General features: G+C 55.9%; 2 protein-coding genes across 6 annotated transcripts; one reads left to right on the top strand and one right to left on the bottom strand.

The window, feature by feature from the left end:
• Positions 1-63: 63 nt before the first annotated feature.
• TBC1D17 (TBC1 domain family member 17) lies at positions 64-11,079 on the bottom strand. Its single transcript, XM_006208438.4, has 17 exons — positions 10,913-11,079; positions 10,383-10,481; positions 10,087-10,161; positions 6,918-7,041; positions 6,026-6,233; positions 5,460-5,571; positions 5,201-5,359; positions 4,701-4,829; positions 4,505-4,608; positions 3,906-4,000; positions 3,492-3,608; positions 3,292-3,392; positions 3,111-3,210; positions 1,765-1,862; positions 1,493-1,609; positions 883-969; positions 64-801 (listed from the first exon to the last, which is right to left on the bottom strand). Exons 1-17 carry the CDS (start codon positions 10,931-10,933, stop codon positions 598-600), a joined length of 1,950 nt encoding a protein of 649 aa, XP_006208500.2. The 5' UTR covers positions 10,934-11,079; the 3' UTR covers positions 64-597.
• Positions 11,080-11,303: 224 nt separating this feature from the next.
• Positions 11,304-19,205, top strand: AKT1S1 (AKT1 substrate 1). 5 transcript variants are annotated; one of them, XM_072966587.1, is made up of 6 exons: positions 11,780-11,797; positions 13,161-13,351; positions 15,204-15,589; positions 16,819-16,896; positions 16,987-17,156; positions 18,157-19,205. In XM_072966587.1, the coding sequence occupies exons 2-6, from the start codon at positions 13,347-13,349 to the stop codon at positions 18,298-18,300; spliced, it is 783 nt and encodes a 260-aa protein (XP_072822688.1). In that variant the 5' UTR covers positions 11,780-11,797; positions 13,161-13,346; the 3' UTR covers positions 18,301-19,205. The 5 variants fall into 5 exon arrangements, with proteins under 5 accessions (XP_072822689.1, XP_072822690.1, XP_072822688.1 ...); XM_072966588.1 differs by lacking the exons at positions 11,780-11,797; positions 13,161-13,351 and adding an exon at positions 11,304-11,416; XM_072966589.1 differs by lacking the exon at positions 13,161-13,351 and having other exon boundaries at positions 11,655-11,797.
• The last annotated feature ends 624 nt before the right edge of the window (positions 19,206-19,829 follow it).

The raw sequence follows: 19,829 nt of genomic DNA on the forward strand, positions 1-19,829 counted from the left end.
TACCCGCCACTCCTGTCAGACACAGACGGGTCCTGATGCGAGTAACATAAAGCACAGCTAACAGTGGGTTAAACACCAGTTTATTTTTCTCTTGACAAGAAGCTGGTAGACAGGGGCCTAGAGAGCAGCTCTGGAGGCCCTTCCATCTCGGTTACGCCCAGGATGTGCCTCCGCACAGCCACTAGGTGGAGGCCGCACTCCAACGCCCAATTCTCACTCTAAAAGCCCCAAACTCAGGCAGGTAGGGGAGCCCTGCCTCCACAAACCCCCACCACTCAACCCCAAGGGGGCCCCCCTTATGTCTCATTGTTGGGATCGGGGTCACAGTGGTCTGACATCGATTCTGCAGATTCTTCAGAGACCACGAGCCACCCCCTCCCCCATCCAGGTCCAAGCCAAAGTGGTGGCCTCCTCTACACCTACTAGAGGCCAATTGGATAGAAGTGTCAGTTTCAAGAAATCAGCCAATGAGTAGAGCGAGAAAGGCGTGGTGGAGAGTCCCGCCCCAGTTTGCACCTCCCCTCCCCAGCCTAGGGGAGCGGCGGGTCGCGGGCGCGGAAGCTTGAAGTGTCTATACTGAGAACGCGCCCAGCAGGGTTAAGAGTCTGCGCTTTCCTCCTCCTCCTCCTCTGGAAGGATCTCCAGGCTGCTGTCAGGCTGCGTGACTGTGTCCGCAGAGGGCGGCGGAGCCGGTGGGGCCCGGGTGGGTGACAGCGGCAGTGGGGAGGCAGGGGGCGAGGGGCTGTGGGGCTCTGTGGGCGGCGCCAGACCTAGGACCTCCTGCACATTGTGGGGCAGCTCCTGGAGGGTTGGGGGGTAGGGAAGGAAAAGTCAGAGGTTTGACGTGGGTTGGGGGACGATAGGGAGGGGTCAGGGACTCACCCGGCAGGCGGTCAGCTGTCGGTAGAGGGCCTCAGCCCGCATCAGCACGTCCTCCACGCTCAGCTTCATGGTCAGCTCGTTGATGTGCTGCGGGAGGGGGTGGGTCAGGCCTGCCTGCCTGCAAGCACTTAACCACCACCGCCCTAGCGCCTACTCTGTGCCCTGTGCTGGGGATACAATGGAAGGAAGACAGACTGGGCTGACCTTGGGGCTCATAGTGGAGCTGGGGTATCAGGGAGGTCATGCTCTCTTGAGCTGCTCCGCCAGGCGCAGGATACAAGGAAAAGGGTCCTGAGCTCCACCCCGGCGGCCCCGCCCCACATTAGTGCACTGGGGGAGGGGCAGGGCTCCCCTTATGCAGGGGCCGCATGCTCTGCGAGAATGAGAACACCGCCCAGAGACAGGCATAAGATGTAAAACAGACCCGGGCTCATGGCCACCGGCCTCCCACCTTAGCTAATCACACTTTCAACAACCCTGTTTTGAGTACCCACTACCGAAAGGCCCCGTGCCAGCCTCCACGGAGTTCACAGCCAGCTGATGTGTCTCCTTCAAGCAGGTGAGGAGGGCCAAGGAGAGAGTAGGGACTGGGAGGGAGCCAGGGTCTCACCTTGAGGATCTCATTGGAGCCGAAGCCAGAAAGCATGAGGGTGTCCCGTTCCATGTCCAGGATGGCACAGGCCACCAGCAAGTGCAGGTTGGGTCCGGGGAGCCCTGTCCACAGCACCTAGCAGTGCCAGAGGAAGGGGTCACCACAAAGCCTCTGACTGAGGTCCCACCCAGCTCTGCCCCTCACCCTGCCCACCCACCTCCCACCCACCTCCCAGCCCTGCCCATCAGCAGCTCAGTTCTCAGCTCTCCCATCCAAACTGGCCGGCCCACCTCCCACAGTCGAAGGACATCCGGGAACGGGAATTCTCTCTTGAACCAGATGAGCAGCCACCGGAAGCAGAAGCAAAGAGAGCCAGAGTCTTGGGAGTCTAGGGGAGGACAGCGGTGGGAGGGACAGTGCTCAGCACAGAGCCACCTCAAAATCAACTCCACTCCCGCTTATTCAGTGTGCTCAGTGCTCAGACTGGGACCCTAAGAAGTCACGCTGACTGTAAGAACCTCCACCAGTCTAGGCAAGTGGAAGGAGAGCTTGGTGTCAACAGGACCCTCTCCCATCCTGCCTTCCAGCCTCCAGACAAGGTGAGCTAGTCCCATGTTCTCCACTCTTACGTGGAAGGGTAGCAGTAAGATCAGTCCACTCAAGGGAAAATCAGATATATTCCACACCCAAAGCTGGTGGAGGCGTGAGGAAGCCAGCACTTGTGTACATTGCTGGCAAAAACAAAGCTGGTCTGACTTTCTGGGAATGCGGTGATGGGGACAAACGTTTCAAAAGCTGTAAAAATATGTTCTGTGCTGGATACAATTTCACATCTAGGAATTTAACCTCAAGAAATTAGCCACAAATACAGATTCATCATGGGGAAAAAACGCACATAATCTAAATGTCCAGCAGGTCAGGACAAATCTATTTTTGTACATCCTTAAGCTGGACAGAACACCATGCAGTCATCAAGACTGATGGTTTACTCCCCCGACCCAAAAAAATAAAAAAAGACTGATGGTTTAGAAAACTTTCAGCGACAGAGAGTGTCCGGGTGCCCACAGAAGTGGCAGGGGCTTTCTAAGCCTTAGTTTCCTCTTCAGTGAAGTGAGGCCAGTTTTGTCTCCCTCCCGCAGGGTGCTCCTGAAAGTCAGTGAGGAGACGCCCACAGATTAGCCAGTTTATCACGATCTGCATTTGAAAGACTAACCCTACCAACAGCAACTTTTACTTTCTTCTCTTAATCAGAATTTCCTACATTTTTTACATTGAACGAGTAACAAAGGCGAATTGTAAAGCCTAAACGCAGCGGTCCTAACCCCAGGAGCCCAGAGAACCAGTTTTTAATCCCCAGAGCCTCCAGGGTGAGTGGAGATAAAAGCTAGGTGGAGGTGAGGACTGGGAGGAGCCACACCCAGTCCCTTACCTGAGAAGTGGAACTGAACTGACAGGGCATGAAGGTGCCAGTGCACCCACATCTGCCTCTGCGGTTTTGCTCCAAAACTGCAATCCTGCTTTCACATGTCAGTTCTGGGTTCTATGGGGATCTCTCCCTTGTCTGGACTGTGATCAGACTTCCTGGACTTTGTCAGTGGCCACTCCCATCCCCTGCCCATCGGCCCAGACGCGGTACCTAGGAAGTCGCAGAGCGGCGGGTCCAGGACCCTCAGGAGCAGCAGGAGTTGCCCGAGCTGCCGCTTCATCGTCTCCTGACTCTCCTCAAAGTTCCCGTGCTGCGGGAGGGAGGGCCACGTGAGGAGCCAGCTCCCCATCCTCTGAGGGGGCCTTTCTCCCACCCTTGCCCTGAGCCTCACCACGAGCTCCATGAAGCCACAAAAACACCAGAAGGCATCCACCTCGTTCTGAGTGACGTAGAGGATCGGAGAGAGGAGGTCACTCATGCCCTGGACATAACCTGGGGGGGGGAACAGCGTCAGGGCCCAGCCCAGGCCTGCAGCCCCCTCCCCCCACAGAGAAGGCCCGGCCCCCAGCCCCTTCCCGGGCTGCCGCGCACCAAGGTCAAAGTGGTACATGCAGTAGGTGAGGAGGATGTCGTTCAGCAGCCCCAGCCCCGGGTTCTCGGGGCCCTCGTAGAATTTGTTTGTCCGATCAGTGCGGCTCACATCTCTCTCTGTGGGGACAGGGTGTAGATGGGAACACTGAGGCTCAGGATGGTAAAATCACTTTGCCAAGATCTCGCAGTGAGTAGACGGCAGATTTGAACCCAAAGAACCTGACTCCTCTCCCCTGCTCCCCGTCTCCCACTGCCCGGTCCTGGCCATTCCATTCCTGCTCACCCCCCTTTCACTCCCCCTCCACCCCGATAAATGACCTTGCCCTGGTTCTTGGGGAGGCAAGGGGCTCCCTCCATCCTCTCCCCGCTGTTTCCAGTCTCACCATCCCAGCCCAGCCCTGCCCTGCCCCCCACCGATGAGGCTGCGGTATCCATGCAGCAGGGAGTTCCTCCTCTCCTGCTCCGGGCTCACAGACTTCCACTGCAGCTTCATGCGGAAATACTCATCCCTGAGGGGTGGGGAGAAGTGAGATGGTAAGGACACGCCAGCTGCCTCCTCATCCTTTGGGGCTCAGCCCAGGTCGCCGCCTCAGAGCCCCTCTCTGACCACACAGACTGCAGTGGGCCACCGGGTCATTCTCACCACCGCCCCCATGCTTCCCCTTCCTGACGTATCTCGTGATACAGAACACCCTTGGGGCTTTGGTTCAAAGTCTGTCACCCCCACTGGACAGCACCGGGGGCAGGGACCAGGACACACAGCAGAGGCACAAGATACACTGGGAGTGTGGAGAGGTAGCCCCATGGGGTCAGGAAGCCTGCTGCAAAGCGGTGAAAGTGTGTGGTCAGTGCAACCGATGTTTGGGGAGCAAGTGTACAGTGCGCCTGTGACATGCTGCTGCCAGACTGCCCACGGGAGGTGGTGTTGATCAAAAACCTCCAATCGACTTGGGAGGCCGGGGAGGTAAGGGGCTGGAGCCCAGTAGGGCAGGGGGCCGCGGCTTCTCACTCACGTTTTCTTGCGCACATGGGCCTTGTGCTCCTCAGTGGATCCCTCCCAGCTCAGGTATCCCAGGAGGAACTTCCAGGCCTCGCGCCGCAGGCTGGGGCTCAGACCCTGGAAGATGGGGCCGAAGGGCGGCTCAGAGGGGCCTCCCCTTGGCTACCCACCAGCCCTGGCCAGCCCTGTCCACTCACTCAGCTCCTCACCCCTGAGAAGATGCGGGCTTTCAGCTCAGGGACCTGCTGCAGGCGGCCCTCAGGATCCACGTGTCGGGCCCACTCCTCCTCTGTGACCGGAGGCGCTCGCTCCACAGCTGGCCGTGGCCCCAGCTCCACCTGCAGGATACAAGGTGAGTGGGCCCTGGGCCTCAGCCGGGCCTGCTGGGCTCCTGTCTGTGGGGACCCCACAGTGCTTCCCAGCCCGTCCCAGGCCACCTCCGCATCAGCTCAGAGCCCTTAGCGGGACCGACAGTTCACATTCAGGGTGGGAAGCATCTCCTTTCTTGGGTCAGCGGAAAAGTCACCTCCTGAGCCAGGAGCTCCCCCCAGTAATAACAGGCGCCAGGCACACAGGCAATAAGCATTTTCTGCCAAGTCACTCACGCAACCCTATGAGGGTGGGACCATTATCTCCACTTCAGCAAGGAAATACAGTCACATGCCCAAGGTGGCAGCCAGAAAGCAGCAGGGTCCACCCTGATACTCACACAAGAAATGACCTCAAAGCCAGGCTCAGGCTCATCATCGGGGGCAGGAGGCAGGTCAGGGGAGGCCCCCTCCGGGTGTGGCTGCAGGGCTCCCCGGAAGAAGTTGGTCACACGGGAGAAGCTGCTGAAGGTGGTGGAGTAGGGATCCTGGAGGAAGCGCTGGGGACAAGGCCGACGGTGGTCACAGTCCACCCTCCCTGCCTGGCCCGTGTGATCCGCCCCTCTGCCCACTCCCGCCCACCTGGCCCTGGGGACTCACAGACACGACGTTGGAGCTGTCCTGGTCAAAGAGCTGGAGGTGGTGGAAGGAGTTGGAGAGGGCCGACGAGTCATGGGGGAAGACAAGGTAGAGGCGGGAGTCCTGCGGGGAGCTGGAGGGCAGGCCGTTGTGGTGACACACAGGGAGAGGGCCTCATGTCTGTCCCAGCGTCCCGACTGCCCCCGGGGAATCCTTCATCCCAGGCCTGAGACCCCAGGGGTGGGCCCAGAACTGCTAATAAAGGCCTTCCACCTCCCCGGCAAGGGTGACTGACGGGAGGCAGCCCCAGGATGCTGCTGGAATCAGGGGAAACAGGTGCTTTCCCTCCACCGGGGCCCCAGAGAACGATACAAACTCCAGGGGAGAAAAAGCAACTCTTTCTACATTCTAGGACCCAGGTCCTGCCTGATCTCAATCTACCCTTTGACTTCAAGATTACACGTGCCACTCAACTCTCTTTCTGCGTTTAAATCAGCCTTGCATTTCCTTCACAGACTTGCAGGGTCCGCCTGCAGCCAGGGAGGGATGGGACCTGGCCAAAGGCTCGGCACTAGGAGAAGGCTCACCTGGCCAACAGCAGGTAACGGCTGAGGATGCGCAGCAGGGCACGGGTGCCCCCGCGGTGGAAGTGCAGGGCGGGCAGGGAGCCTCCGGCCTGTGTGACCAGGACCAGGTATGCCCAGCTGAGGCCTGGCTTGGAACGGCGGATGGACTTGAGTTCCCCTAGACTCACCGAGAAGGCCCAGGAGCCCCGGGGGGAGCTGGGCTCTGCACCTAGTGGGGCGGCACGGTGTCAGGAGCGGGCGTGGAGAGCCAGAGTGTCTCCCAAGAGCCCACCACGAGCCAGCCTTTTCCTCCGGAACAGGAACCAAAGGAAATGAGAGGGGAGTCCGGTGGACATGTACCTGCTCCAGAATCTCCCTGGGCTCCCCGCTGCCCCTCAGGTCTGTCCCCTGCCCCTTGTCTGTCTCACTTCTGACCCCCTCTTCACTCCACAGTGCCCCGCGCCACTGGCCTTGCTCCCCTGCTCTCCCTGCCGGGAGAGAAAGCTCCAAGCGTCCCTCAGAGCCAGGCTCTGGCACCACCTCTTCACGGAAGGCTTCTCCACCCCCTGGGGGGTTAGATACCACCCCTGGGGCCCCCAGCACCCTGTGTGACTCCAGGATAGTCCAAATTATCTTGTCACCCTGAAGTTGTTGCCCCTGCAGCCTGGAAGACTTCAGGGGCAGGACTTATGGGGGGGGTGCCCACAGCCGATCAGGGAGCCTGGAGGGATGAGCAAGGCTGTGAACCCCAGAGATGCTGGCCACACTGGACCTGCACCCCACCCGCTCTCCTGGGACTGGAAGGCTGCTGCTGGGCGGCTACCTTGACTGTGAGCATGAAGCCCATGGAGCCATGACCACTGGGGTAAGTTGTGTCTCCACCTGCCCCTCCAGGGGCATCAGCTCAGCCTACCTCTCGTGGGCTCCGAGTGGCGGGGCCGTGGCCGCACAGTGCTGATGACGGCCCAGTCAGGTTCATAGCCAGGGTCAAAGGTCGGTTCCTCCTCAGAGGTGCAGGAGTCACCCCCACAGACATCCTTGGGGAAAGAGAGGAAGAGACTGAGGGATGGTGGATTCAGGGTTTCCAGATCTGAGCCTCCAGGCCACCCTGGATGCAAAGCCCCATCAAACAAAGAGGGAAACTGAGGCGCAAAGAGGGCACAGCACCTGTCCAGGGTCATTAACCAAAGCACCCTCATATGGGAAGCAGATAGTTAAGCAGGGGCTGGGGTGCTTTGCAGTCAGCCTGCCAGAGGTCACTAAGCTTAAAGTAAATAATCAGTAGTCTCTAGGGTCACTGGAATCAAAACCACGATCAGATACTACTTCACACCCACTGAGATGGCTAGAATTAAAAAACACAGGTAATACCAAGTGTTGGTGAGGATGCAGAGAAACTGGAACCTCTTACGCTGCAGGCAGGAATGTAAAATGGTGCAGCCACTCTAGAAAACCATCTGGCAGGTTCTCAAAAGGTTAAACATAAAATTAGCACGTGATTAGCATGTGACCCAGCTCCTAAGTACATACCCAAGAGAAATGAACATGAACACCCACGCAAAAACTGACACACGGATGTTCAAAGCAGCATCAGTCATGACTGCCAAGAAGCAGAAACAACCCACTGTCTCTCAAACTGATGAATTAGCAAAATGGGTAGATCCCTACAATAGAATTTTACTCAGCGCTAAAAAGGAAGTTACTGACAGATGCTACAATAGGGATAAACCTTGAAAGGATCCTAAATATAAAAACCCAGTCCCAAAGAACCACATATTGTATGATTCTGTTTATATGAAATGTCCAGAAAGGCAAATTTATAGAGACAGAAAGCAGATTAATGGCTGCCAGGGACTGGGGGAGGGGAGTACAGGTACAAGGTTTCTTCCAGGGATGATAAAATGTTCTGGAATTAGATGGTGGTGATGTTTGAAAAATCTTGTGAATATTAAAAACCACTGAATTATGCACACTGAAAAATATAAATTTTCATAAAGCTTGAGCTTTATTGAGATTTACGGTAAGTGAAATTATAAGTAGCTGGCTCACAGTTTGTTCTACGTTCATGTTATGGAAAGTAACATTAAGTGCCCAGCACAACGGAAGCTGAAATCTCCCAATATCTGCTTTCCCAACCTTCCCTACGGTTCTGAGTGGTCTAGGGACTCAACTCTGCCCAGTGGGAGCTGAGAGCCGTGGGGAGTTTGAAGAAGGCAAATTCCTGATAAAAAGGTGCCTGCAGGAGTGAACAGCATATTCAGCTAGCCTCTGGATGCTGTCAAGGGAGGACATGGTGTTTGGCGCTGTGGCAGCCAACTAGGGCCATGAGGGGAAGGCCAAGGAAAAGTGGGGACACCTGTCCACAACCTGCTGAACCAGCCCTGGCAACGCCATCTCTGCCTTCTGTGTTTTGTGACATGAAGAAATGGATGATTTCGCCAGTGTTTACCAACATAATAATAGCAAGTAGCACTGTCTGCCAAATATTTACAGCTCTCTGCTTCTTGGGCACACAGCAGGATTACACTGAACTGTACTGGCTAACTGGAGGCGTGCAGCTAGCTCTGCCCAAAGGGTTGGGATGTATCACTTCCAGGATGGACTGTTTAACTGCCAAGGCAAGACTTCTAGAGCTGTCTTTACCTCTGCCACAAGGAATGGAGACCTTTAAGATGGTAGCTGCTCTAGCAGCATGCTTCTTTGAGTAATCACGATGAGCAGAGCTCCTTGGCCAGCTTGCAACACACATGTAGAGTGTGCAAAAACAGTTAAAAAGGCTGGAGCTCTAGCAGCCTGTTTGGACCATGAGTCAGCTTTAAGGAGAGATGCCATGTGTTGAGGATGGATGCCACATGCTGAGAATGGCAGAGCAGTGATGCAAGGAAGGTGGGTCACTGATAACAAATGAACCTGTACTGCTAACTTCTGGGTTTTGTGCTAGGAGAGAAAAGAGCTGCTATATTGTTTAGGCCACCTGGTATTCCTGTTTATATTACACATAGCGAAATGTAACTTCTAACTGACGTAGGGGGTTTCTGGGAAATCTTTCGCTTTTCCTGATGAGGACAGATGTGTCTGGCACCCTGCTGGCTCCCTTTTTCCTGCATTAAAAGGCAGATACCATTGCTGCAGCTGAAGTAATCATTTAAAGGCCACTAGTGCCAAATACAGTAGGATCTCAGTGATCCAGGCACTGATGTCACCAAACAAGGACACAGCACCCCTATACCTCTTCTCAGCCTGGCATTTCAGGCCCAATCACCTTTCCAGCAAACCCCTCTACAGAGAAACCCTACTTTCCCCTGTGCCCTGAAATATATTTCCTCCTGCCATCTCTGAATATATCCTTGCCCCCTTCTCATCTTTAGAGTCCCAGCTCAAACGTCTGCTCCCCAGGAAGAGGCAGGGCTCTGGAATCATTGTGTCTGAGCTCAAATCTGAGTTCCGACAATACTCAGCTTTTCTGATCTCAGGAAAGGGGCTTCCTCTCATTGTGCCTCGGTTTCTCAAAAAGAGAACGAAGGGTGAGGACTTAGGCAGTGACTGGTTTGGATTCAGGACTCCAGGTCCCAGCACCATCCAGCACAAGGCCTGGCAACAAGACCTCTGGAAATGAGACCTCTTGTACCTGGGAAAGGAAGGAATCCTGGCAAAGTGAGTCAGTAGCTTCCATCAAGTCCTGTTCCCTCTCTGGACATGAAGGCAGGACTGCCCAAGAGAAATGCCACACTCCTTCAAGTCCTTATGGGCTGAGAACCCGTGGGACCTGAGATCCACAGGCTGAGGTGTCCTCCTGCACCCTGGCAGGGCTCCCCCAAGAAGCAAAGGGAGTGAGGAGGCAGGCAGGTGTCCCCACGGCCACAAATCTCATTCTGTCTGCTTTCTTTCTGTGAATGGGCATCTTCAGCCCCATTTTCCAGAGAAGAGGAAACCGAGGGGCAGAGAAAACCTAGATCTCAACCAGGGTCACACATGCCCCAAGGGTAGGTCTGGGTTTGTACTCAGGTCCTTCAGAGAAGCTTTCCAGTGCCGCGACCCTAGAAAAAAAGCAAGTGGAGAAGGGGGAAGCAAGGAAAGCCTACCTTCTTGGAGAAGAGGATTTGGGTGGAATCTCCGGCCTCCTCTACAGGAGCCCAGTGGAGGAGGACATCATTGTCCTGAAGGAAGGAAAGAGGAGTTGGAGGGGATCCCCTTCAAACTCCTCAAACCATTTTTTCAAACTTCTTTCCTGTTCTGGACCCTCAGCCTTAGAAAGCCCTCCTCCTCCTTACATTCCCCACCTCCAGCCATCCAATCGCTGACCTCCACACTGTACTCCTACAGATGCAGCCTCCACCCCGCTCCGGGCCTGCCCGAGCCCTGCTCCCCCCCGGCCCACCTTTTCCACCACACGGATGACGCCGGCGATGAGGGAGTCCGGGTCTTGGTGCTTCTTGGCACTGGTGTGCAGGTACACGCCTCCCTTCTCAAACACCACCTAGGGACGGGAACCAGTGAGGGGCGGGGCCCAGAAGGGAGCCAATGGGAGCAAACCCAGGGAGGAGCTATTTCTCAGGGAACAGGCCCCGGGGTAGTATCAACTAGGGGATGGGGCCGGGAGCGATGAAGCCTGAATACCAACCAAGCATCTCGGACTCCGGAGAATGGGGAGGGAGGGAAGGAGGAGTGCATTCCAAAGTGGGCGGGGCCTAGAGGAGCATCTCAGCAGCCCAGGGGGCGGGGCTAAGTGATACGGGTCTTCCTATGGCAGTGGAAGAAACGGTGACAGCTCGTTTATTAAGGGAATGGTGTGTTTGTTAAGGATGTACAAGGCTCCCAGAGCCCCAGCAAGGCCTGAGAAAGAAGCTGACCGCCGGAGGGGGGCGTTTTCCATAGACAGAAGCGAAAGAAAGCGTCTTCAATACTTACCCTGTAACCGGCTCCCTCCATAGCCGCGGTGGAGGCCCCAGTGCCCCGGGCCCCTCCTTTTCCGGGTCAGCGTGCTGTCACATCCGGATAGTAGACGCCCCTCAAGCCCAGACAGTGGTAGCGCCCTTATCTGTACTAGAACAGGAGTGGGTGTAACCATTTTTCAGAATGGGGTGGTTGCACTCGAACCACGAGGTTTCAAGTCACAAGGCAGACACTGAAAGGTGGAGCGGCCAGCAAGAGTGCGCAGGCGCAGTGCTACCGTCCTCACCACGAAGTAAACAAGGGGGCGGTCCAAGAGCTCCGCCCCCTGGCTCAGGCTAGCTCCTAAATGGTTACTCCTTTCTTCATATTGTATACTGGCATCGAAGCCAAAGAGATGCCATTTTGCTCGAGGGCACAGCTAAGGCTGGTCAGCTGCGGCCATGTTAATGCGGGGCAGTCCCATCTGTCTGCGGGGCGCGGTACCAAGGTCCTGGAAGAGAGAATCGGATAAAAGGAAAGGTGAGAGTTGCTGTACGTCACACGAAGCGCCGAAGGACTCGGGTTAAGGAGATGAAGCCGTCAGTATCCCCGGGAACGAAGCGGTCCCGGACGAATTCCTGAGTCACCGTCGAGAGAAAGCGGTCTCGGCCCGCCATATTGAAGCTGGGCAAGCCGAAGCAAGAAAGGCTGCCATGTTGGATTTTTGCCAGTCTTGGTGCTGAGAGGGGATAGGCTGGAGAGCCCAAGTACATTGTGGGTAAATGATGCCAGGCTGGTTAACAGGCACTACTTTCCATCAGTTCTGTGGAAGAAATTATTATGGGTGAGGGACGTCAGGTCGCTTGCATTCGAGACCTGTGGTCCTGGGTGTGTCTGTGCATTTGCCCCTATTTCTTGAGGGTAAGTCGAAATGGTTTAGGTTTGTTTCCGAGCAAGCTGAAGCCTTTCTTTCACATCTTTCTTGTGGGCACCCGGCTGTCGCCTTTGCCACCTTGTGTCCCGATGAAACCCCAGTAACCACCATCTTGGGGTTGGGCGGCCGGGATAAGGGAGGCGGAGTGTATAGGGTGGAGGCAGGCCAACCACGCGGAAGTGACGCATGGCGCCGCCATGTCTTTTGAGGGCGGCGACGGCGCCGGGCCGGCCATGCTGGCTACGGGCACGTGAGTGGAGGCGGCGTTGTGAACCGCGGTGTGGGGAGGATTTGGCTGTCTGGAGGAGAGGGGAGCTTGGAGGGCGAGCCGCTTGCGGGAAGGGTATAGCCTGCGTAGGTCAGAGCGCAGAGATCCCCCAGTGACCCTATGCTGAGCGCTGGAAAGGTGTCGCCCGCGGGAACCGTCGTGTCTGACTCGAGGCAAAGCTTCGACAGTCGTACCTCCGGTCTTCAGACCTATTAGGATACTTATCTTGGCTGTGGACCATGTCCACAGAGTCGGGGGGTTACTTGGTGGGGCCTCGGGGCTCCCCTCACCCGTCCAAAGGCGGGACTTCCGGTCCTGGCCCCCACCTGGGCGGGATTTCCTGTTTTCTTCCTAGTGAAATGGGTCTACCCTGAACCCCCAGACGAAGTAGGGTGGCATCTGAGCGGTATAGAAAGAATCCAGGCATTCACCTGCCCCCGGCCACGGGGTGCATCCTGGAGTTCCTCCCACGTTGGGCGGAAAAGGGGTTTACTTCCAGTTTGACAGGTGGTTGGAGAGCACTTCACTAGCGTCACTCATTCCTTGGGGGGACTCTTGCCTCACCTCTTCCTGGAGTCAGTTTCCTGACTTCACCTCTTCCCCTCATCCTAAAAGGCCAGTCACCTTACCTCTCCCTTCTCCCTCCTATGGGGAACAGGTATCGCCTCCATTTGGGGGAAGGGGTCTTCCATCTCTCAGCCCCTTGGAAGATACAGGACTTGCTCCCGAGGCTGAAGAGGTGGGAGACTCTCCTGTGGGGTACTTGGCTTGGCTGCTCTCCTGTTGGGTAACTGACTCCAGAGAGCCCCGAGGCCTTGGCAGAGAGGTCTGCGGGAGTCGCCCGTCTCCTTTTTGCCCTTGCCTCCTCTTTGAGTTGGGTGCGGGACCCTCATGACCCACTCACTCCCACTTTACTCTTTTCAACTTCTAAGATCTAGGAGATTGATCTACTCAGAAGTCTCCTCTAAGAGAGGAGTTTAATCTTGATGTCCTAAGGAAGTGAGAGCTTCTGGCCTAGCACTACCAGGCTGTGTGACTGTGGACCAGTCATTTCCCTGCCCTGAGCCTGTTTCCTCCATCAGGTGGGGATGACGTGAGGAGTGGCTGTGAGACCCTGAGCACCTCCCAGTTCTGTTGAGTTTCGGAGTCGAGCGGACAGCAATTTCAGCCCTACTTCTGCCCTTTCTACTTGTGTTTTCCAGCCAGTACCTTAAGTTCTCTGAGCCTCATTTTTCCCATCTGGATTAGGAGATCATAAATCTTTCCTCATGAGGTAGGCAGGATGACATTTGGGGTTAACAACAGGTTCTGAATCCAGATGGCCAAATTCAGGCCCAGCTCTCCTCTCTCTAGCCGAATGACCCTGGTCAAGATATTGAATCTCTGTGGGCCTCAGTTTGCAACTGTCAAGTAGGGTCATAAGAGCTCCTCCCTCACAGGGGTAGTGGGAGGATGGGATGAGATGGTTGATGACACACTTGGGTCCCCCACCTGTGGGAGGTGCGATACCAACTTGCTCCAGGGTCTGTCAGGACTGCTGCTGGTTGTGCTGTCACTGCATGCGGCTCCCAACGAGGGCTTTGTACTCCATTTGTAAGGTAACAGCTCCTCCCTTAGTGGCTCAGGTAGGAGGCGAGAGGACAGGCACAGAGTCCTGGCACAGAGTGGGTGCTCAGCAAACCCTGGCTTCTATGATCATGAGTCACAAAGGGCCTGCAAATTACAATCAAGCTACTCTGCCCCCTGGAGGGCTCAATCACAGCCCTGTTTGAATCCCTTCAGTGATGGGGAGCCTGCTTCCTCTCTGAGGAAGTTCCTCATCTGCCCAGCAGCCTGGGCTCAAACACTGTGGTTTACACGGAGAAAACAGTGAGGCACAGAGAAGGTCAATCAGTGGTCCAGGGTCACACGGCAGCTTTGAGAGAGTCAGAGCAGGTAGCCAGGCCCGTTGCCACTTGTTCTCACCTTGTAAGGAGATGCCTCCTGCAGGTGATCTCTGTAGGGCTGAGCTGTTCTGGAGACACAGATCCCCGATCTTGGGCTTCTCATAGTCTGATGGAGGAAGCAGACAGAGGTACAGCTGTCACGAGCTTGTGTGACAAGCTCGTGCCTCTAGGGAAGGCATCTGATCCATCCCGGGGGGTCTGGGGAGACTTTCAGAAGAACTGCTGGAACAGTCTCATCAAAAGTACAAGAGCTTTTTGAGTGGAATCCAGGCGTAGAGAGCAGCTGGCATGCCATTTTCTGCTCCAGCCTGGCTCCCCAAGGCCTGCCACATGCTGGGCAAAGCAAGGGCCTCCTATGCTGGCTGGGGAAATGGATGTAGATCTTGCTCCCCAGAGGAATGTGTGCTTGGATAAGGGTCACTCAGACATTGTGGGAGCCCATGGGTGGGGAGGGTGAGTGAAAGAGTGACAAGAAAATGGAGGACAGGTGGATGGAGGACAGGTGGTCCAGGTCACAGAGGTGGGGTCCCGTCTTGATTGAAAGTCTCGGGCCTCAGGATTCTGGAAGGATGCGAGGCCGGGGGATGCCCTCCAGGCCAGGCTGGGGAGCTTTGACCTTGTCCTGGGGATGCTGGGGAGGAGCAGGGTCAGCTCCAGGGTCAACAGAAACATGGTCCAAGCCACGTGTATAATTTCCAGTTTTGTGTAAGCCACATTAAAACGAGTAAAAAGACAGATGAAATTTATTTTCACCATATATTTTATTTAGCCAGCAGAAATAAATGTCATAATTTCAACATTTAATCAATTTCAGATGGCTCACAAGATGTTTCACATCCTGCCTTTTTGTGCTAAGTCTTTCAAATCCCGTGTGGATTTCACACTCGTGGCACCTACCACTTTGGACCCATTACATCTCAAGTGCTCCTGAGCCACGTGTGGCTCGTGGCTCAGATATTGGACAAGGTGGGGCAGAGAGGAGATACCTGGGCTGTGAGGACAGGCAGGGAGAACAGATGGGGCTGAGAGGACTCAGGGGAAGATGGGGGAAGATGCTGAGCTCAGCTGGGATAGGGTGGATAGGAGGTGGCAGCCATGGACAGATGGACACGTGGGGCTGGGTGCATGTGGACGTTCAAGTTGCGAAGCCTCAGCCCAGTGTCCTGCTCTGCCCCGCAGGGCGCGGATGGCATCGGGGCGCCCCGAGGAGCTATGGGAGGCCGTGGTGGGGGCTGCCGAGCGCTTCCGGGCCCGGACGGGCACGGAACTGGTGCTGCTGACGGCTGCACCACCCCCGCCGCCCCGCCCAGGTCCCTGCGCCTATGCTGCCCACGGTCGCGGGGCCCTGGCGGAGGCAGCCCGCCGCTGCCTCCACGACATCGCCCTGGCCCACCGGGCTGCCGCCGCCGCCCGGCCCCCCGCGCCCCCACCAGCACCACAGCCGCCCAGCCCCGCACGGAGCCCACCACGGCCTACGCTGGCCAGGGAGGAAGATGAGGAGGACGAGGACGAACCAACAGAGACGGAGACCTCTGGGGAGCGGCTGGGCGTCAGTGATAATGGAGGTGAGCAGGGCAGGGGCAGGGGCGGCTCTTGGTAAGGTGCCTGCTCAGTAGGGTTTCCTGGAGGGGAATGACTCGCTTGTCCCTGTGTCCTGATGTTCACGAAAGCTGCAGTCTTAAAGAGCCTGGGGGCCAGGCTGCCTTGCCTGGGACTCACTCTATGACCTTAAGCCAGTCATTTCTCCTCTCTGAGCCTCCATTACTTACATTGTGTACTGGGACCAGCTCTGTGCTGGGGGTACTGGGCACAGGGCCTTTTGTCCTGGGACTCCGGGTCTAGCCAAGGAATTGTATCCTGACACATGGCAGTGCCCTGTGGAGGCCATCGGGGTGGGAGGGAGCCTCCTGAGCCAGGAGCGTGGGTAGAACAGAACTTGTTTCCAAATCTGGAGTCCCTGATGCCTGTGAGAGCAAAGGCAGGGCTTAAAGAGGAGTCAGGGATGCAAGCAACAGCTGAGGAAACAACTGGCTCTTTCCATGTGTTAGTTGTTTTCTTTTTGTTTGTTTTGGAGGGGAGGTAATTAGGTTTATTTATTTATATTAATTTTTTTAAATGGAGGTCCTGGGCATTGAACTCAGGACCTTGTGCATGCTAAGCATGCACTCTACCACTGAGTTATACCCTCCCCACCATATGGAAGTTGGATGCTTCCCAGAGACTGCACTGTAACATTAGGGCTTTGATGGGTGAGTAGGAGTTTTCTGGCAGGAGGGAGCTCAAAAAGTAGTAGTTACTCATTTGCTATTGTTACCACCAATGGCTGGCTTCCTCACTGTGGCTGAAGAAAACCCTCATAGGGTTAAGGGCACAGACTCTGGAGTTAGGTGGCCTGGGTTCAAATCCTGGTGACACCACTTACTAGATGTGGGACTTTGGGCAAGTGAATTAATCTCTCTGTGCCTCCAGGTCCCCATTTGTCAAACAGGGATCCTAATCATCTCATGTTTCTCTCAGCCTGTATTTTTTGAGTCAGTTCATCCCAAACAGATCTTATAGACTTCACATTCATCCAGCCAGTTGCTTTCACCTGTGGATGTAGCAGACAGACAGAAACTTGGATTTATTTCTGCCAGGCAGATAACCAGGGAAAGGGTATTTGAGGCAGAGGGAATAATAATTCCAGAAGGCCTGCGGCTTGCAAGGGCCTGCCAGTGCAGGGATCAGGGAGGTGGTAGCAGTGGCTGGGGTCCTGCTGGACCCGACTGGCCTGGGCCTCTAATGCCATCTGCAGGACTCTTTGTGATGGATGAGGACACCACGCTCCAGGACTTGCCCCCCTTCTGTGAGTCGGACCCTGAGAGCACAGATGGTGAGTGTCTCAGGCTGTCCCCATTCCCAGAGTGGGGGTGGCACTGGGACAAAGGCAGAGACAGAGGTTGAAGTCCACCCTTTCTCCCAGATGGGAGCCTGAGCGAGGAGACCCCTGCCGGCCCCCCAGCCTACTCAGTGCCTCCGGCCTCAGCCCTGCCCACACAGCAGTACGCCAAGTCCCTGCCCGTGTCTGTGCCCGTGTGGGCCTTCAAGGAGAAGAGGACAGAAGCACGATCGTCTGATGAGGAGAATGGGCCGGTGAGGGGCAAATGGGAGGCGGGAGGAGGGTGTCAGGAAGGGCTCAGCCACCTCCTCCAGGAAGCCCTCAGACATGGATGCCATGTTTCACAGGATTAATCCTTCCCTTCACTTCACAAGGCCAGTTCTTGGGCCAGAGTGGTGCACTTTTAATGGTCACAGCCTTATAATGCATCCCAGTGCCTTGTAGAGAAAGCCACCTCTCTTTTCTAGGAAAAGCTCTGTTTATAGAATACCTGCTCTGGGCAAGGCACAAGTATTTTGGTATCCCTTCCAGATAGGGAAACTGAGGCTCAGATAACTTTCCACCCCACTCCACATACTCCTGGCCCCTCCTCTGTTCCTCCCACATCATTCTACATGTGGAGTTTCTGGGCTGGACCCAGGTGGGTCCTCATCTCCCGTCCCTAAAGCACCCTGAAGCAGAGGGGAAACTGAGGCACTGAGTATACATGTGACTTCCCTGAGACTCAGCCTGTAAGTGGCTGAACTGGGACTGGAACTCAGCTTCCTTCTGGAAAAGAGCTATGGACTTGAGGGAGGAGGCCATGCATCCAGTGGTTCCCCCTCCCCATGACACCTCTCAGTGCCCTCATCTACACACTGGCAAGAGTCCACCAGCTGCTGCTGTCCTTGTTTGTCACTGGTGGAAGCACAGTTAATTAACTGGACGTTTGAGGCCTGAGTGCTGGGTCCTAGGCGTGCCTCCGAGAGGACCAGGGCCAGCTTCTATCCGTGGCTTCTCCCATTCCGCTGGGGGTCAGGCTTCTTGGAGGAGGTGGAGTCAAGTTGGGTAGAAGAGCCCTAAATGGAGCAGGACAGGGTAAAGGGCCTTCCTGGCCCTGGGCATCGCAGGGGCAAAAGCGCTAGGAAAGGGCCTGGAGCCCAGGGTGCAAGCGTTGAACGCCGGGGTTGGGATGGGTGTTGTGGGGGCCGTGGCGGACGCTAACCCTGTCCATCACCGTTTCCGCTGACCCTGTCCGTGTCACCGTTTCCGCAGCCCTCCTCGCCGGACCTGGACCGTATAGCGGCAAGCATGCGCGCGCTGGTGCTGCGGGAGGCCGAGGACACTCAGGTCTTCGGGGACCTGCCGAGGCCACGGCTCAACACCAGCGACTTCCAGAAGCTGAAGCGGAAATACTGAGGCCCAGGCAGGGAGCTTCCTGGCCTGGCGTCCGCCCCACACGACACTACACCCCTGCCCCGCCCCCGGGGCCCGCCAATCCGAGTCAGATCCGCGACCGGCCTCCCACACCCTCCGGCTCCAGGACTGACCAGTCTTTGCCAATCCCCGCCACCCTTCCAGCCCACGACCGATCCCGTGCCGACTAGCGGGACCTGTCCAGTTTCCCTTTTGGGTCTGTCTGCTCTCAGCCCAGTGACAGATTCTTTCTATTACGGGATTGGCTTGCTCCCCGATCAGGGCGTGGTTAGGTCAGCTGTCGTTTTCTGCCTAGCAACAAGGGCTTTGCTCGCACGGCATTGGCTCCATTCCCAAAGAGCACAGCCAAGCCCCAGGATTGGGTAGTGGCCATCCACTTCAGTTCCTTCACTTGATTGGCTCGAACCCTGTAAAGGGCTTGACCAATCGCCCGAGAGTCCTATCCGCCCTTCCTGACTTACCCCACCTAATTGGCTCCAGGCTCCTGGGGGCGTGGCCAATCTCCTCCTGTGCCCAGGATTGGCCTGTGGCCTTAAATTTACGTTCTTTACACTACTGGGGCTGAGGTCATTTTTTGCCCAGGTCCTGCCAATTGTTCCTCTGGCCCCCTCAGGGATGGCCCAATCCTGTTTCTGCTTCTGACACCCTCTGATTGGTTCCATCCCACAACAGCCTGCCAATCAAAGCCCGTCCTTGTATCCAGGATGTTACCAGCTCCCGCCCCTCTCCCCCACCCCCACAGGTGCCTTAAAGGGCCCTCGTCCACCCAAGGTGGGGGGCAGGGGGCCTCACTCTCCGGCCCTGGTGTGGGGGAGAGCGTGGGGGGTGGGGATTGGGAGTTGGGAGGAGCGCTCTAAGATTAAAGAGTTTTACTTCTGAGAAATGGGTATGAATTGAATTGAGTTGTGGGTGTTCTTTCAACATTTTCTGAAGTCAAATGAGCAGCGTCTCACTGATTCTCAGTGCTAAAGTGGGAATTGAACTCGTCCCCATTTTACAGACAAGAAAACAAAGATTCGTGGGGTGGGAGGAAGGATTCCAGTCCTGTGAGATCATGAAGCGCCAATCTTCAGGGGTGTGAGTGTTGAAATACTTCAAGGAATCACACTCCTGAACCCACATAGTGGCCAGGAACCTCCAGCTGAAGTCGGAAGTTTTCTGGCTAATGTAAGACAGCTAGAAGTAAGAGAACAGGTGACGCCTGGTCCGAAGATGGGGCCAGGTCATGTAAACGCAAAATCTCCATCTCCCATCAGACCATCATCGGAGGAATGCCATCAATAGGCAAGACTTAAATGGGGCAAACTACCACCCAGACACTTCTGTAAGTTATTTATGTGTACTAACTCCTTATCTTCCTAGTAAACCCACGAAGTGGAAACAATTGTCCCCACTTTGTAGATTAAAAAAACTGCAGCACTGAGGGTAGGGGTGCTGTCGGAGCAGGCTTTCTTCTACTGACAGTAAGCATCAATGAGGGAAGAGAATTTCCACCCGCTGTTAACTATCTC

The sequence above is a fragment of the Vicugna pacos genome, chromosome 9 (assembly GCF_048564905.1).
Source record: "Vicugna pacos chromosome 9, VicPac4, whole genome shotgun sequence".
In the NCBI taxonomy this organism is placed as follows: Eukaryota; Metazoa; Chordata; class Mammalia; order Artiodactyla; family Camelidae; genus Vicugna; species Vicugna pacos.

What these genes read in the sequence shown, in the direction of transcription:
- AKT1S1 (XM_072966586.1), top strand. Translation starts at nt 12,008, where the DNA reads ATGTCTTTTGAGGGCGGCGACGGCGCCGGGCCGGCCATGCTGGCTACG. An exon ending in GCCATGCTGGCTACGGGCAC is followed by an intron (nt 12,061 to 15,203) that starts GTGAGTGGAGGC and finishes TCTGCCCCGCAG; the next exon opens with GGCGCGGATGGCATCGGGGC. An exon ending in GGACCCTGAGAGCACAGATG is followed by an intron (nt 16,897 to 16,986) that starts GTGAGTGTCTCA and finishes CCTTTCTCCCAG; the next exon opens with ATGGGAGCCTGAGCGAGGAG.
- TBC1D17 (XM_006208438.4), bottom strand. Translation starts at nt 10,933, where the DNA reads ATGGAGGGAGCCGGTTACAGG. An exon ending in GCTTTGAGGTCATTTCTTGT is followed by an intron (nt 4,830 to 5,200) that starts GTGAGTATCAGG and finishes TGTATCCTGCAG; the next exon opens with GTGGAGCTGGGGCCACGGCC. An exon ending in GTGGCTTCATGGAGCTCGTG is followed by an intron (nt 3,211 to 3,291) that starts GTGAGGCTCAGG and finishes TCCCTCCCGCAG; the next exon opens with CACGGGAACTTTGAGGAGAG.